This window comes from Gnatocerus cornutus, chromosome 6, assembly GCF_029298725.1.
Source record: "Gnatocerus cornutus isolate USDA-ARS CGAHR chromosome 6, icGnaCorn1.1, whole genome shotgun sequence".
Classification (NCBI taxonomy): Eukaryota; Metazoa; Arthropoda; class Insecta; order Coleoptera; family Tenebrionidae; genus Gnatocerus; species Gnatocerus cornutus.
The window spans coordinates 6443619-6457878 of record NC_142238.1 but is presented as its reverse complement, the minus strand read 5'-3'; the positions used below and the strand labels follow the sequence as shown (position 1 = coordinate 6457878).

At 33.8% G+C, this 14260-nt stretch overlaps 1 protein-coding gene across 2 annotated transcripts in view; it reads right to left on the bottom strand.

Annotated features, from left to right (window-relative positions):
• Window positions 1-10869, bottom strand: part of LOC148172453 (neurotrimin-like) — a 63066-nt gene extending 52197 nt beyond the window's left edge. For both annotated transcript variants that reach the window (XM_088038467.1, XM_088038468.1), the window contains exon 1: window positions 10725-10869. In XM_088038467.1, coding sequence (XP_087894593.1) covers window positions 10725-10869 — 145 coding nt within the window. The remainder of the gene's footprint in view (window positions 1-10724) is intronic.
• Between the last annotated feature and the right edge of the window lie 3391 nt (window positions 10870-14260).

Here is a 14260-nt window from a genome sequence, read left to right as displayed (position 1 = left end):
AAAAATTTTGCATTTCCCCCTGGACTAGAATAGTCCCCGATCCATCTGCGACAATATTACGTAGGCAACAGCAGTACAAACCGGAATTATGCAAGGACAACAGTCAGGTGCGGCGAATTTCTTTTCTTGCAGGATACGCGCAAACCATTCCTCTGTCGCCGTCTGTTACCATCTGTGTCTAACAATATTCAAAGACTGAACAAAAGATTCTTCAGCAATCACGCGCCACCATTCAGCGAAATATGCACAGAGTGGTTGTACACATCCCTTAGCAACGTGCTTCCCTTCAGACATATAATTAGGGCCTTCCCGTTTTAATCTTACGTGGTAAAGAGATTAAGTGTGTATATGTGCGCCCGAGTGATAATAGGGATAGATTTCACACTTCGGGATTATAATCCCGATATGTTTCAGTGGCGTTGTTTTGCCAAGGCGGTAATATTTATAACATAATCCGGAAACTGGATTTCTTGTGATCAGACATTGTTTAGTCGCACTAACTCAATCTAACACCTATGTATGCAAGCTTCGTCGCATAATAAAAGGACTACGCGCCGAGATCTTCCGACGTGCATGTTTTTATTGTTATTAACTGCCGCACTGCGTTTATTATCTGGCGTTATCTTGGCAAATGTGTTTGATGTTACAATAAAATTCTGCGCAAACATTTAATTTATGCAGCACTGTGGAAAACATTACGAGAAATTTAAAGAGAAACATTCATATTCTCGGGCAAGAATACTCGCGCCTGTCAGCGCAGGTGTTTGCGCGAAATACTAAATTAATAAAATCTCTAATTCAAAATTTACACTTTTACGTGTTGCGAAGTTTGCAATATGCATCTGCTCTAAATTGTTATTTTGTAATAAAATTGTAAGCCTTAAATTTAGAGGGAGACAAGTACCTATCGCAAACTTACACGGATACAAACTTTGAAATCGATTTTGTTCAACTTAAATATTACCTGTCGAAGGCATAATTAAATAACCAAATTAATCTTTTGTCAATCAAATTTTGTAAACATAGTGATTATCAAGCAATGACACCTTCTAAATTATTTGTGGCTAGGTAAGTGTTGTACTATAATAAGGTTATTGTTGTTGGTTATCAGACATATGTTTACGACATGAAGGCATATTTCCCGTTTTTATAGATGGACAAATAATAGTAGTAATTACTGACCAAGGACTGGATCTAATTTTGAAGTGACTAATAAATAAGCAAGTCAGGTGTTGTTACAACCTGTTATTATCATCCTATACTAGCACTTAAAAATATGTTATTTTCGTAGTTATTTTAGTTTCTTGTGTGTAATATAAACGCACTCTAAATCAAAAACAAAAAAATTGCGCACCTACTGACACCTACTAAAGTATGCAGCGGCAAATGTTGTTCGACAAAAAATGTTTGGAATTTATTATAATTCCTGTGAAGCACGCTTTATACATTAACTTTTGATGCACTACTTTTTCATAGTTAATCTTCTCATTAAAACTCAGTAAATTAATACTCAAATATTCCTCAAAAATTATATTCATGAGGCAAATTAACCGGGTTCGTTCTCGTTTCGTAGCTTTGTGCCGCCGAGAATACAGTTTTTTTGTGCATACAACACGGATGCAATTTTCTGAAATAAACTGGGTCAACTTGTTAGAGTATGACAAGTAAACTTCCCAGTTTGGGAAAAAATCGACTTTTACTGAAGTACCTAACAAAGGTTGAACACAATCACCGATGCAAAAAAATAAGTTAGCATTCTGTAGTTGAGAAAACTAGTTACAAGTTTATGAAAAGCTTTCACGCAAAGCTGCCTTTGTGGAAATTGCCTTTATTATTCATTTGTTGGTGGAGTTTTTCCAGAGGCGATGTGTTTTTCTCAAAATTGAAAATTAAAAAGTGGCTACAAGTTTTAATGGAAATAATGCTTGCATAAGTAAAAATCTTAAATCCTGTTGAACGAGCTGGATTGGTTTTTTATGCAAGAGCGTACCTAATTTTCATCGATGTGATCGAATGGAAACCAATTTTAAACGGATAAAAATAATTACTCACGTCCCCTTTCTGATCAATTCTAAATTAAAACGTAAATGAATGCTTTGGTTGAAACTGTTATCTGCAATGCGTGAATTACCGTAACAGGCTGTATCTACTACCAATCGGGGATTCAAACGATAATCCGTCTTCTACTGGCAAGAGCTGAATTTTACGTTGCGTACACGGATTCCAAACATTTGTTGTTTAATGTATATGGTCGTTTGCACTTTTAGTGGAAATAGAAAGCACGGTAATCCTGCGAGCTTTTCGATTTATTGTACAAGAGTACCTAATAATATATCTATGAGCGAGCGTCGGATATCTGAAACAACGGCTTATGCTTTTCCTAGAGTTAACAATTAAATCATTTATTTGTGTATAAATTGAAAGGCGTTATTTGGTTTACTTGCATACTTTGTTACGCCAATAAAAGTAGTTGTGAATTATTACCTTATACCTATAGTGTGAGAACCGTAAATGAAAAGTTGTGCGGCGGACGTTATGCAATCAACTTTGTTAGTTGAATTGCGTTTTTAATAGAGGTGTTTAAAAATCAAAATTCGTAACACATTTCGCCTCGTTTCACTCTAGTTTTGTATCAGCATTTGCTATTGGTGCAGTTTTAATTTGTATTTTTTGTAGTAGCCAGTTATGGCGTAGCCGTAAACCGTTGTTTGCCCAACTCGTAATAAAATTTCATTTGTACATAACTCAACTTTAAAACGAACTAAAAGTTTCCAGTTCAGAAAAATGAAAATCCTACAAAAATCTCTGTGACCATTACTTCGAGCAAATGTTGCAAGAACCTCGAGGACCATCTCGAGCTACCTATTCAATTATAAGGCCAGAAATGTATTTTATTGAATTGTGAACGAGATCGGTAAAAATGATCCACTTAGCTGATTCGTGAACTTTATACACACGTGTTGTGCCTACAGTGAAGATTCTTGAAAAATGCTTCGAGTTTCTCCCATTCAGGATCCATCGCTCTGAAACTTTTGATTAACGAATTTCGAATGACTTCGAAACACAACCACAGAAAGTAGACTCGAGTTGAACTTGTTTCCATCCGTTTAAGTGGATTTCGTTGAATACAAATACTGCCATTTAGACAGACGCGCCTTTCAAATAGCGTCAATAAAAATATACCGAACAAACACCTCGACTTCCCTTCCATTATTGCTAAATAAAAGCACTGGGGTTTCGGTGACGTTTCGTTGCGACACTGCCCCCATCTATAAATTATACCGTTCCCGCTGTTCATTTCTATATATCATTGTAAACATAGAGCTGTTTTTAGCGCTAAAATGGTTTTACAGTCCATAATTTAAATCGATGCGATCGGTTTCATCCGGCTTGTGCGACATAATTGACTGCCGACAAACAACAAACTACATTTTTGCAGAAATTTTTTCACACGCAGAAATGTTGGGATGAAAAAATACAATGATGGACCATAGGAACAATTGGAGAGTTTATAAATACATCTAAAAGCTACAAAACACCTTCGCTGTCAGTACATTTCAAATGTTCCAACGCTGAAATCATTATCCATTATCAACTTCCGCAATAGTTACAATCATCTATATATTTCTCATTTATTGAATGTAAAGTGCCGTGTTTTTGAGAGTACTATTGGATGACTATTATTTGCAAAATTGGTAACATACGGACCAAACTTGCTCTATGTGGAGTACATATCCATCGTTAACAATTAAAATAGTTGATTTGTTACTACTGCAATTTCCAGTAACTCATTTACCTATGTAAAATTTATGGGACGTCGATTGAGATTATGAATGTATACATATTTTTCAAGAAAATTGCGACGATTAGTTTACAACGCTAATGAAAGTGATTTGAATGCTAAACAGAGGTGGTTCAGATATAAAATTGGAGATTTTGGGGAAAAGTTCTTTCCGTAATGGCCAGTATAGAATGGTCTCCATGATTGCGTTATATCACAGTATTTTCAAAGCGTTAACAATGTTGATTTAATTTTCCTTTACTTAAATAACTTTACATGTTTATTTTTCTCGTATAGAAGCGTAGATCGCTGAAGAAGATAATTCTTTTAAGGTTGTTCTGTGAATGAGTTCTTAAAAGTTACAGGTTTTTATAAAAACTGGTAGAAGTAGGTTGGTATGCTTTGAAAACATCTAAGATTAAAGTCGTTATATTATACTCCTAGTTGACATACAAAAAAGTAGTGTAATTTTGCATCTTTTCTTGCTACTTCGAAAATTCAATTTTATAACTTTGTTGCACACCACGTTTAACATATGCTAGATACGTAATACTTTCTTCGATTTTACCTATTGTGTCAGCACCTTTAGTTACAGCCCACGTACCACGATAAAATAAACTTTGAAAACATCTGGTTATACTTCTGGCATTTTAGCACTTTGATCTTAAGTGGAGATGATATTTGTGGTTATTGTATGTAGCAAATACCAAATTTTTGTTCAAAATTAAAATGTAATTGAGCAATGCTTTTTGGAGAAAAAATTGTATTTTAAGTGTAAACAAACTTTGTAACACCTTTAATTTTCATAATGAATTAATTATCTCTTTTAGCTTGTTTGAGACGTTTTCAGCCTCAAGGCAATTTTTGTATTAAGTACTTATTTTCAAACACCTTTCTTGTCTTTGATTGTTTAGTAAATGTGTCAGAAATTTGAAAAAAAAATAGGGTGTTAAAGAAACAGTTGAATTTGTTTTATTTAACTATAAAATCAAGTTACTTTTGTCAATAAAATAGTCATTAAAATTCGTTAAATTGTACCTAGTTTTTATAAATATTTGGCCCGGCGCATCCACCATTTTAGGTGTCTGATTTACATGTGGATTTGTCACCTCAACGCAAATAAAAAGAAATTAATTTGTCACTGTTCAGATAATGTCACGGAAAAGCACTGATATCAAATCCACAAATGAGAATGATGATAAAACGAGCTCGAGCGTTTTTAATGTGTTGTTGATTTAAAAAATATGGAAGTAAACCAAAATATGTTGTTATTGATACGTTTTAAAAAGAACAACAACGTTAAAAAAGTCTCCTTATTTTAAGAAAAATAGAATACATGTGCAGTCTATTGAATGTTTTGAATGAGGTTTTTGCGTTTTATTTACTTCTAGATTATAGATTATTTATTTTTTGGAAATTTACCGACATTAAATTACATATTAAGTTTATAGTTAATTTTGGTTTATGCAATTTGTAATGTTATGTTCCACATAGGCATATACAAAATTGTTGTTAATTATATTATTTCTCAATGAACTGCACAATAATAATATTCCACTCTCTGCAATCTTAAGCAATTTTAACATATTCCTCAAAAAACTAAATAACGTTTTACTGGTTTTTTTTATGATTTTATGCTAACATCACTTTCAACAATGTTTCAAAAGTAATTTCTGTTTTTTGTTCGCATGAAATAAAAAGCGATTCTTTATACAAAGGCAATAAGGGAGTCTATATTTGACTTTTACGTTTGAAAAACAAAAAATAAACGAATATTCTTAGTAACATAATAACATAACACTGAATAACACAAAAATTATTGCAGTTTTGTAAAAAATTAAATTTCTAACTAATTTAGAATTGATTTGGTCTGTTGCCCCTCACGTAAAATTACGTTCACTAGCAACTCCAGCGATACTTTCCTATTTTCTGAGTTATTGTAAGTAATTGCATATGTAGATATATTTCATTTTTTTTATTGGTCAATGTACCAATAAACAATTTAAACTGAACAATAAAAGTCTATATTAATAACAGTTAACTTTAACTTTGAGCTAAACTCGTTGAAATTCGCACATTATTGTGTTCCTTTACAAATCTACTTGTCATTCTTATTAACGATAAGTTCTCAATTTAAAAAATTTAAATTTTTTGTGCGGTCTGTAATGCTCCGCTCCTTTCATTGTCAAAAAATAAATGAGTCTAGCTGACAAAGCAAAGTCTAAAAAACTTCAGGTGTGGCGTGGTATCGCGTGAACTTTCTCCAATTTATCAAAGCTTCAAAGAAAACGTGCACACAATATGCTCATGTGCATTCTCTGTATACCCAACTTTTTGTGCGGTAATCCACAACTATCATAGACTGGTGTATCGATTCCGATTTTCTTTCTCAGCGTCACGCTATGTCAGTCTAACTCCTATAATTACAGAGTTTGATTTAAATTAAATGCATCTCAACAAATCTGACTTTGTTCGTTTTATTCGAAGAATGTAAACAGTGGATATTTTGATTTGCACGAAACCGTTGGCTAATTTAATTAAATGAAAAATCCAATACGGCAAATTTTTTTAAAGGACAGAAGGGTGGATGCCTGGATGTAATAAAAGCAGACATAAAACGTGTTTTATATGGGAACTGAAATTGCGATCGAAATCTGCTTATAGGCCATAAATATTTAGTGTATATTAATGAAATTTGCTTTTTGGTACCCATCTGCAACCCATAGGTTCAGAAATGATAAAATCGAAACTCTAATAGAAAGAACAACGGAATTTAAGGTATAAATGTCGGGTTATAAACGATAATGAAAAATTATATTAGAATTTCCGCGTTTCGTATTATTCGGAATTATGTTGTTCACAATTCACGTCTCTCGTGTGTTTGTTTATGTAGGGAATAATGAGGTTGCCACAAATGTTATTATCTACATATTTCATTAGTTAACTCTCTATTTATTGAACTGTACGATTGATGTTTCAAACGCTCCGAGAGTCAAAAGTTAAAATTAATTGTGCGTATCTAAAAAAATGAGATGGGAACTTGAAACCATATCAGAATTGCTCCCAGAAGACCGGTCTAAAATCAGTTCGGCGCAAAAATGGTCGAAGAACAAACATTCGCTCTGTGAGTTGTATGGTGAGATTTCCGGGTCTTTTATAGGTAGTAACCGTAAAATCCTGCTTCGGTGAAGGACCGGTTTGCATTCTCAAGTCGAAATTTAATACCAGACGACACCGCAAGTCAATCGCTTCTTGTTTGGGAATTCTCGTGATTGAAAGCCAAACGGAATTTGCAATGGAAAGACTGCAGCAGTTTCCAGGGACGGCTCTAAATCAATTACTGAAGGAAATCTCCAATACGACCAATATTGGAAAATGACAAGGAGCCGACTTTTCAGGGATTGATCCTGTTTGGTCTCCTTTTTGTTAGAAGCGTTGCTATGTTGGTCACGCGGAAACTTTTTAAGTTTCCCTTATTTTATTTAAGAAAATTTAAACTTGGACTTGCGGATCAGATGTCACCCTTGCGTTAACAACAGGAAAAGTTGTTTTGCTCGGAAACACGCTTTCCGTCCGATATTCGATAGTAATAGCTACTTGTGAAAACAAAGGAAATTATTCATGCTATTTCCATGACTTTTTTTAGCTCATTCTTGACAAAAAGGGCGAACTCTCATTACCGGCAGAAATAACAATAAAACTATCGAATACATTCCAACGAATTTCCGCTCGCGAACGAATCTAACTTTCGACTAATAAAATTTAGTTTATCATTCGGCAACTTTAGTTTTCGTTACACAGATAATTGCATAAAAACTTCCTCTTTTCAGCCAACAAAAGTAGCTGCGGTTTGCCTTGAGCATTGCTTTTAAACGAAATTTTCAACAGTCAGCGACGTACTTATTTTAGGTGAAATTTGGTAGTCATGAGAAAGTTCGTTAGCGTTCATCACAAAATAAACAAAACGACAAAATTTTCATAATTATAAAGAAACAAAGTGCTTTATTAATTTTTATTTTAATTTCATTCCCCGTGGCGTCGCTTCGAACTTAATTGTGACTGCTAATAAAGGTGATTTCTTTAACTGTAGTCCATTGAGTTGCATCAAAGAGAAACTTCTGCTTGAAAGATCTTACTTAATTTAATTCAACTTGCTCCGTGGTTCCGAGGTAAAGCACTAGCCACTCTATCAAAGTTTAATTTAATGTCGACTTAAAGAGTATACAGGTTTCGCTAACTAGATCCTTGTTCTAAATCAAATACGTGCACTTTCGTATGCTGTAAGGTTTTAGAAAAACGTAATGTTGAGGTAATAAGAGAAAGTATCGTCAAATAAACAAAGAAACCTACTTCAGTTTTACCATTAACGTATTCATTGGAAAGTTCGAATGTGTTTCTAAACCCTAAACAAAATAGAAAACCTAAATAAAATGACAATAGCACTGGATTTCCTTGTCTGTAAACGGAATGGAAAACCAATTTTATGTTCGAACTACGTTTATTATACACGTAGGAATTTATGTATTTTAATAAAGTTGTTAATAATATACTGCTCCTTAAGGTGTTATTACATTCCTCAGGTTTTTGAACTTCTAATAAAGTAAAAGATAGATTACGTAATATTGTACATATCTAAAAAAACTCCCATTTTTATTAAATACGAGTTTTAATTGTACGACTTTACAGCAGTTATGTGATTTCAACTCTACACTATTTTTTTTCAACTTCAATTTTTTAAGATTTTAAATACCTCGAAAGTTAACTCTGAACTTTTTTTATATGTAGATATTTAGGTTTGTTTACAGTTGAACAACAACCTTCTAAAATGAGTTCTGCCTATCACACATTTTTCTACATTTTTCGCACGAAACAAAAACAATGATTATTTAATATCATTCATATTTTTTTTCTACTCTCACATATAAAATGCTGTTATAAGTTGCCGTCTTATTAGTGATGCTAAGTGAGACTTAAAACACATCACGTCACCCGTGAGTAAAGTGACGCTTTAGTCACGGGCTGAACTTGGCGCCGTCATTTTAGTCACAAGTTGAAGTTAGCCACGGATAAAAACGACAGTTGGTTGAAAATTGAATTGTGGTTTCGGTGGTTTTTGGCATCCAAATGCTAATAAATGTAAATTTCAATGCAGTTGGTAATTCATATTTTTGTTTCTACATATATTTATTATGGTAGCAATTTGAAGTTGTACAAAACATATAGTATGTAACACGTTTATAGTCCACTCTTGACACTTGTATTTTAGACACTCGCCCCGTCGTACCTAAATGTACTCGTAACTAAAGGGAAGTTGTTAAATAATGTATTATTTTTGTCTTTTGAATTGGCTACAGTTGTTATTGCAGATACATTTTTATTTAAATGTACATAAAATAGTAATAAAAGTAAATTTTGATTAAAAGAAAGTACACGCGTCTGTGTGAATGTTTTTATGTCTTTCTTTATACAGAGTGTCCCAGAACTCATGACTCAGAGAGCAAGGGAGGGTGCCGACAGCAATACAAATGTTAAATTTTAAAACAAAAATTGGCTAAGTTTAATAGTATTTGAGAAAAGATAAATAATTAACAACCAATCCCGGAAGCTTATTCTAGAGATGAAGTCCTAGGCAATGAGAGTGTAATGTTCACCTGACCAATAGACGATAGAATGTGTCCATAGTTACCGATTTTCAAATTCTGTTCAGCTTCCGGATTGGATACCGTTTTTTAGTCTTAACTCGATTATTTTTTGAGCTAGAAAATTTTTGTTTCGAAATTTTGGTTCAGAATCGTTGCCTTCACAAGCCTTTTTTCTCTGGGTCACGAGTTCTGAGACACCCTGTATATAATACATTCATATAATATGTATGTTTCATAAGTTATAATATTAGCTTTTTGCCCCCCCAAAACAAAATAAACTAAATACCGAATAATACTCGTCATCTAAATTTGTCAGCGTTTTTGCAATTTTTCATAGTTGAATAGGTAGGTATGTTTATTTTTATTTTAAACAATAATAGACAAAAATGATAACAAAACAGAAATTTGAATCCAATTTTTGTTGAAATACTAGCGCTAACCGAAATTAACCATAAAGACATAAAGTACTCCTGCATGAATAAATCATAGAAAAATATTTCTGATGCGAATTTGTGCGTAATATGTAAGAGCTTTTGTAAAATCCGTCCATTAGCCATTCCTCATATTCGTTCTGAATATTTACTCAAAAAAGAAATGCAATATTATCCTTTTTGTAAAATTAAATAAAACCTACGTTCTCATATGCTTGACGCAGGTATTGGTAAACTGCCGGTAGCATGTATATAATTATTGGATACGTATTTTGCTTGTAAATATTTAGATATTTGTTTAACAATCAGCTTTTAAGAAAGAAATCGAAACAAACTGCGTTGTGTGTACTAATAATAACTGATATAACAACCAATGATCGTTATTTTTTACGTGACCGCGTGACTGATATTTTTTCCTTTTACGTAGAACATTAATACTGAGATTGTCTACGTGAAGTAGATATTCAAACGATAAGCTTTAATTTTGCATTTAATACAAAGTGCATCTAATTAATAATGTTATCAACTGTGTTCCTACCATTTTAATTAATACAACATCAATCAGATTCACCCAACTAATTACTAACTAGATAATTTAATTTCAATTTTAATCAGCTTAAATACTCAGCGATCGCTTCTAAAATAATTTTTAATTCACTCAAAACATTTATAAAAGTTATATCGAAACAATAACACAGCCATCGTAAAAAAAAAGTTAATCAGATTCAAACATGAAGAGCTTTCGCGTGTGCTCTCCAGAAATCTATTCCTATTAAAATTGCGTGACTTAAGTTCAAAACAAGCATTACCTGTAGATGCTTTATCAGTTTTTTCAGTGTTTGTGTTGTGGAGAGTGGAGTAGTAACTTACCAGCATTGATGTCCATCGCGGCTTCTGCGATGAATGCCGGCAGAGAAAGCGCGAAAATCAAGAGGTGAAGAGCCATGGGAACGGTATAGGCTTGCCGACCGCGTGCCGCATGCCGACTGACGCGAAGCGTCGCGACGCTCAACATGATCAAGTTGAAGGCGCTTGCGCCCGCGATCCTGACCTATACAACGACGCTCTGTCATGGATATTAGATTTCATCTATTTACATAATATAACAGATTTACACTACGTTGAATTTCATACTTTAGAAAGATTAGTCGAATCGAAAAGTTTTACAAAGTGGAAGGGTAGGAAATACGAAAAATATAGTCGCTACATTGTTCTTCCTAGATTTAATGGCGAAATATCTTCGCTTTTGTTCAAGTTTTCGAGATAAATTCAGCGGCCCGTTTTGGCAGAGAAATAGATACTTTCAACCCAATAATTTTGGTGTCTTGAACTTGGAGCTTTGATCATAATTTATTTCATTCAAATGTTGGAAGAGATTCCGAAATTGTGTCAAAAATGATGCAAATTGTTCCTTGTCGCGTTCTTGGTGTCTCCTTTTCAAAATAATATAACAATTTTCTACGATGCAATTTAAAATTTATTCACGTTTTGTTGCTTTTATCCTACGTGCTTGATGCATGCTCCTTCCTTTTGACGCATCTGCATATTTCTCAAGATCTTTTATGGTACCTTCTATAATGGCTTTATTTGGAACGTTCAATTTGTCTTGAGAAATCCATTTCGTTGAAATTTTTACTGCATACTAAGATCGCACAACTTATGCAAGTAATAATACTCTTGATGTAGTCTATAGCAAACCAAATAAACTAAATTTCTTTTTATATTGTTTAGGAGTAAACTGAACTAGAAGTTTAATAAATTTCGAGCTCATTGAGTACGCAAATATGTATTTATTGACCTATCAGAGTTTCTCATCCCATACAAACCCTTTTGAATACAAAAGCCTCAAAGTACTTTGGAAGTCCCTAAGCTAGAATAACAAATTCTACCGTGAAGAGGTTAAATCTAAAATAATACAAAATTTTCAAAGTTTGCTGAGAGTAACAGGTTTTATACACATAATCTCAATATATTCGTTTTCTTTCATTTCTAGCCTGAAATAAAATCCGCCAGTTTTGTTTATCAGTAAAAATAATGTTTTCTGCTACGTGTCAATAAAACCATCCACACTGCTACATTAACTCGTTAACATAAAAGCTGCAATTTTCGCTGTCGAAAAACTCCCCTTTTTATTTTTTTAAACAAAAGCTCTACGCCAAGCTCGAAACCATTGAGCATGTAAGTGATGTGTGAGGCATAAAGCCACTTCCGTTTCGCTTTATTCGCATGGGGTGCAAAGTCAAATGTTGCTTCCTGTTTCCTGCATATATTTAACGACCTCATACCATTCACTTGTGTCAAGTCACAATCAGTTTGGTATCAAGTTCGATAATCGTATCGAAGGATACTGTGAATAATACACACACATATTTTACTTGCTAGCGTCACAAAACCGTGACAGTTTCCGTATCGGCGAAGCTCACAGAATGCCAACTCACAATAGATTTAAATACATTAATGTTGTGAGGCTATGAGTTGCTCTGTCAGTTTCAACTTGACTAGGGGTGCGGATATGGCAGGATTTATGAAAGTCGTTAATATTGTTTTATTTCTACCGGAATTTTGCAGTTATGTTGGTTCTAGGTAAAAGCGAATTTTACCCATTTCAACCAAAAAGTGTTTGCCTGTTTTCAAAATTTCTTATTAAAAAGCAAAACTATTTATGTCCAACATAAATTTCAGTCAATAGACCAAAGCGATGTACTTTTCAAACTAATAAAAGTTGTTCCACCGAACGTTCTCAGCGTTGAAATCCCAATATTATCGTCTTGAGCGAACTGCGAAACCCAAAAAAGACAATTAAATAAATTTACCTGAAATAATGTGTAAAATCTGCAGAAATGTTGCGCGCGAATTTACGATCTAACTCCGAAAAACGTAATAACGCCGCCACCTGTGCGAAAGCGAGGGAACTCGGATTTCAAAAAAGGCTCAATTGAAGCTAAAATAAAACAATTTAAAGCGTCACACCACAGTAATTTTTGTGTACGGAAAAAAATTATTAATTAAAAATTTTCTCTTCTTTTTGGCGCGTGTTTCTGATTCCGTTGAAATTAATACGTTATTCGGCTTTTTTACCACCGGATCGACAGGATATCGTGTAATGCAGATTACAGAACCCGTAACGATGTTGGCGCTAACAGGGAGTGAACGTTTTCTAAACGAGGTCGTAAATCAGACAATGTAAACAGACACTTCATTTGAAAAACTCGGCCGCTTTTCTCGCTTTTGTTCTATCGAGCGCGAACCTCATAACAGCCATTAGGTTATCATTGTGACTTATTACTAGCTTTATAACCTGCACCAAATCGAACTTGGCCACCTGCGACTTCATTTCAATAAAATATGATGGGGCTGCTTCCTGAAAACTGAATTCAATTACAAGAAAGAAATACGGGAATGAGGCGGAGGCAGTAAATAACCGGCGCTTCTGCATAGACTCCCATCTTTTTAATGGGAAAAAATTCTACAAATTTTTAAAGAATATCATGTCTACATCCGCTAATTAAAGATTCTCGGTTTTTAGCTCACGAATTTTCCGATTTTCTTTTCTTCTTGTCGCTTAAATGACTTTCAACGGCCTCCAGAAAAGCCGGCTCTCATTGTTTGTTGCTGCTTGACAGGACGACTTCAGTCAAAAGTGCTTTAAAGTTAATTTATTCGTCCCATAATCGCGAAATATGAGAGCGGGTCATGGAAAGGAATCAATAGGCATTTAACAGTTTGATTCCTTTCTCAATTTTCAATTTAAATTTTAATCATGGAAAGTCCCCATAATTGAAAAGTAAGGCATTAAATGAAATGAAATTTCAACACTGGAAATATGAAACAATCTCTTGTTAAAAAAATGTCGAGGCGCCGTACACGCGGTGGAAATTTTAAATGGTAGGCACATCTACGTAATTGCTTACAAAGTGCCAATTTTTCAGCAGAGGATCCAAGTCCATTTCCTAATCAAAAATTTTATAAGCTTTAAAACGTTATCCTGACCGATTTTTTTACGACCATATTAATCTTTCCTTTTCTAAGACCGCAAGCTGAACTTTTCCCAAGGGTGGTCCCGAGTGACCGCTCAACTTGTCCTTTTCAGTAAGATATATTAACTCAATCTACCTGACCATTTAAGCTATATTTTCCGATTGAATCCGATATTTAAATAATGCATGTGTTCCGATCTCAATTTGCTTGAAATATTTAAATTCGAATTTCCAGTCGTAAAAATAGCCTCCGGTGTGACGTCGCTAGTTCGGAATTAAAGTAAGAAAGTTTTCTGGAGATTAGAACTCACTCTTCATTAATAATAAATTTTAATATTCATTTTGCGTTTCTTAAAAGCTCTCTTCTCTTTTGCAACTAAGTCGAGTAAATTTAAATTCTGGTATATTTGAATGATAATGGAATAACGG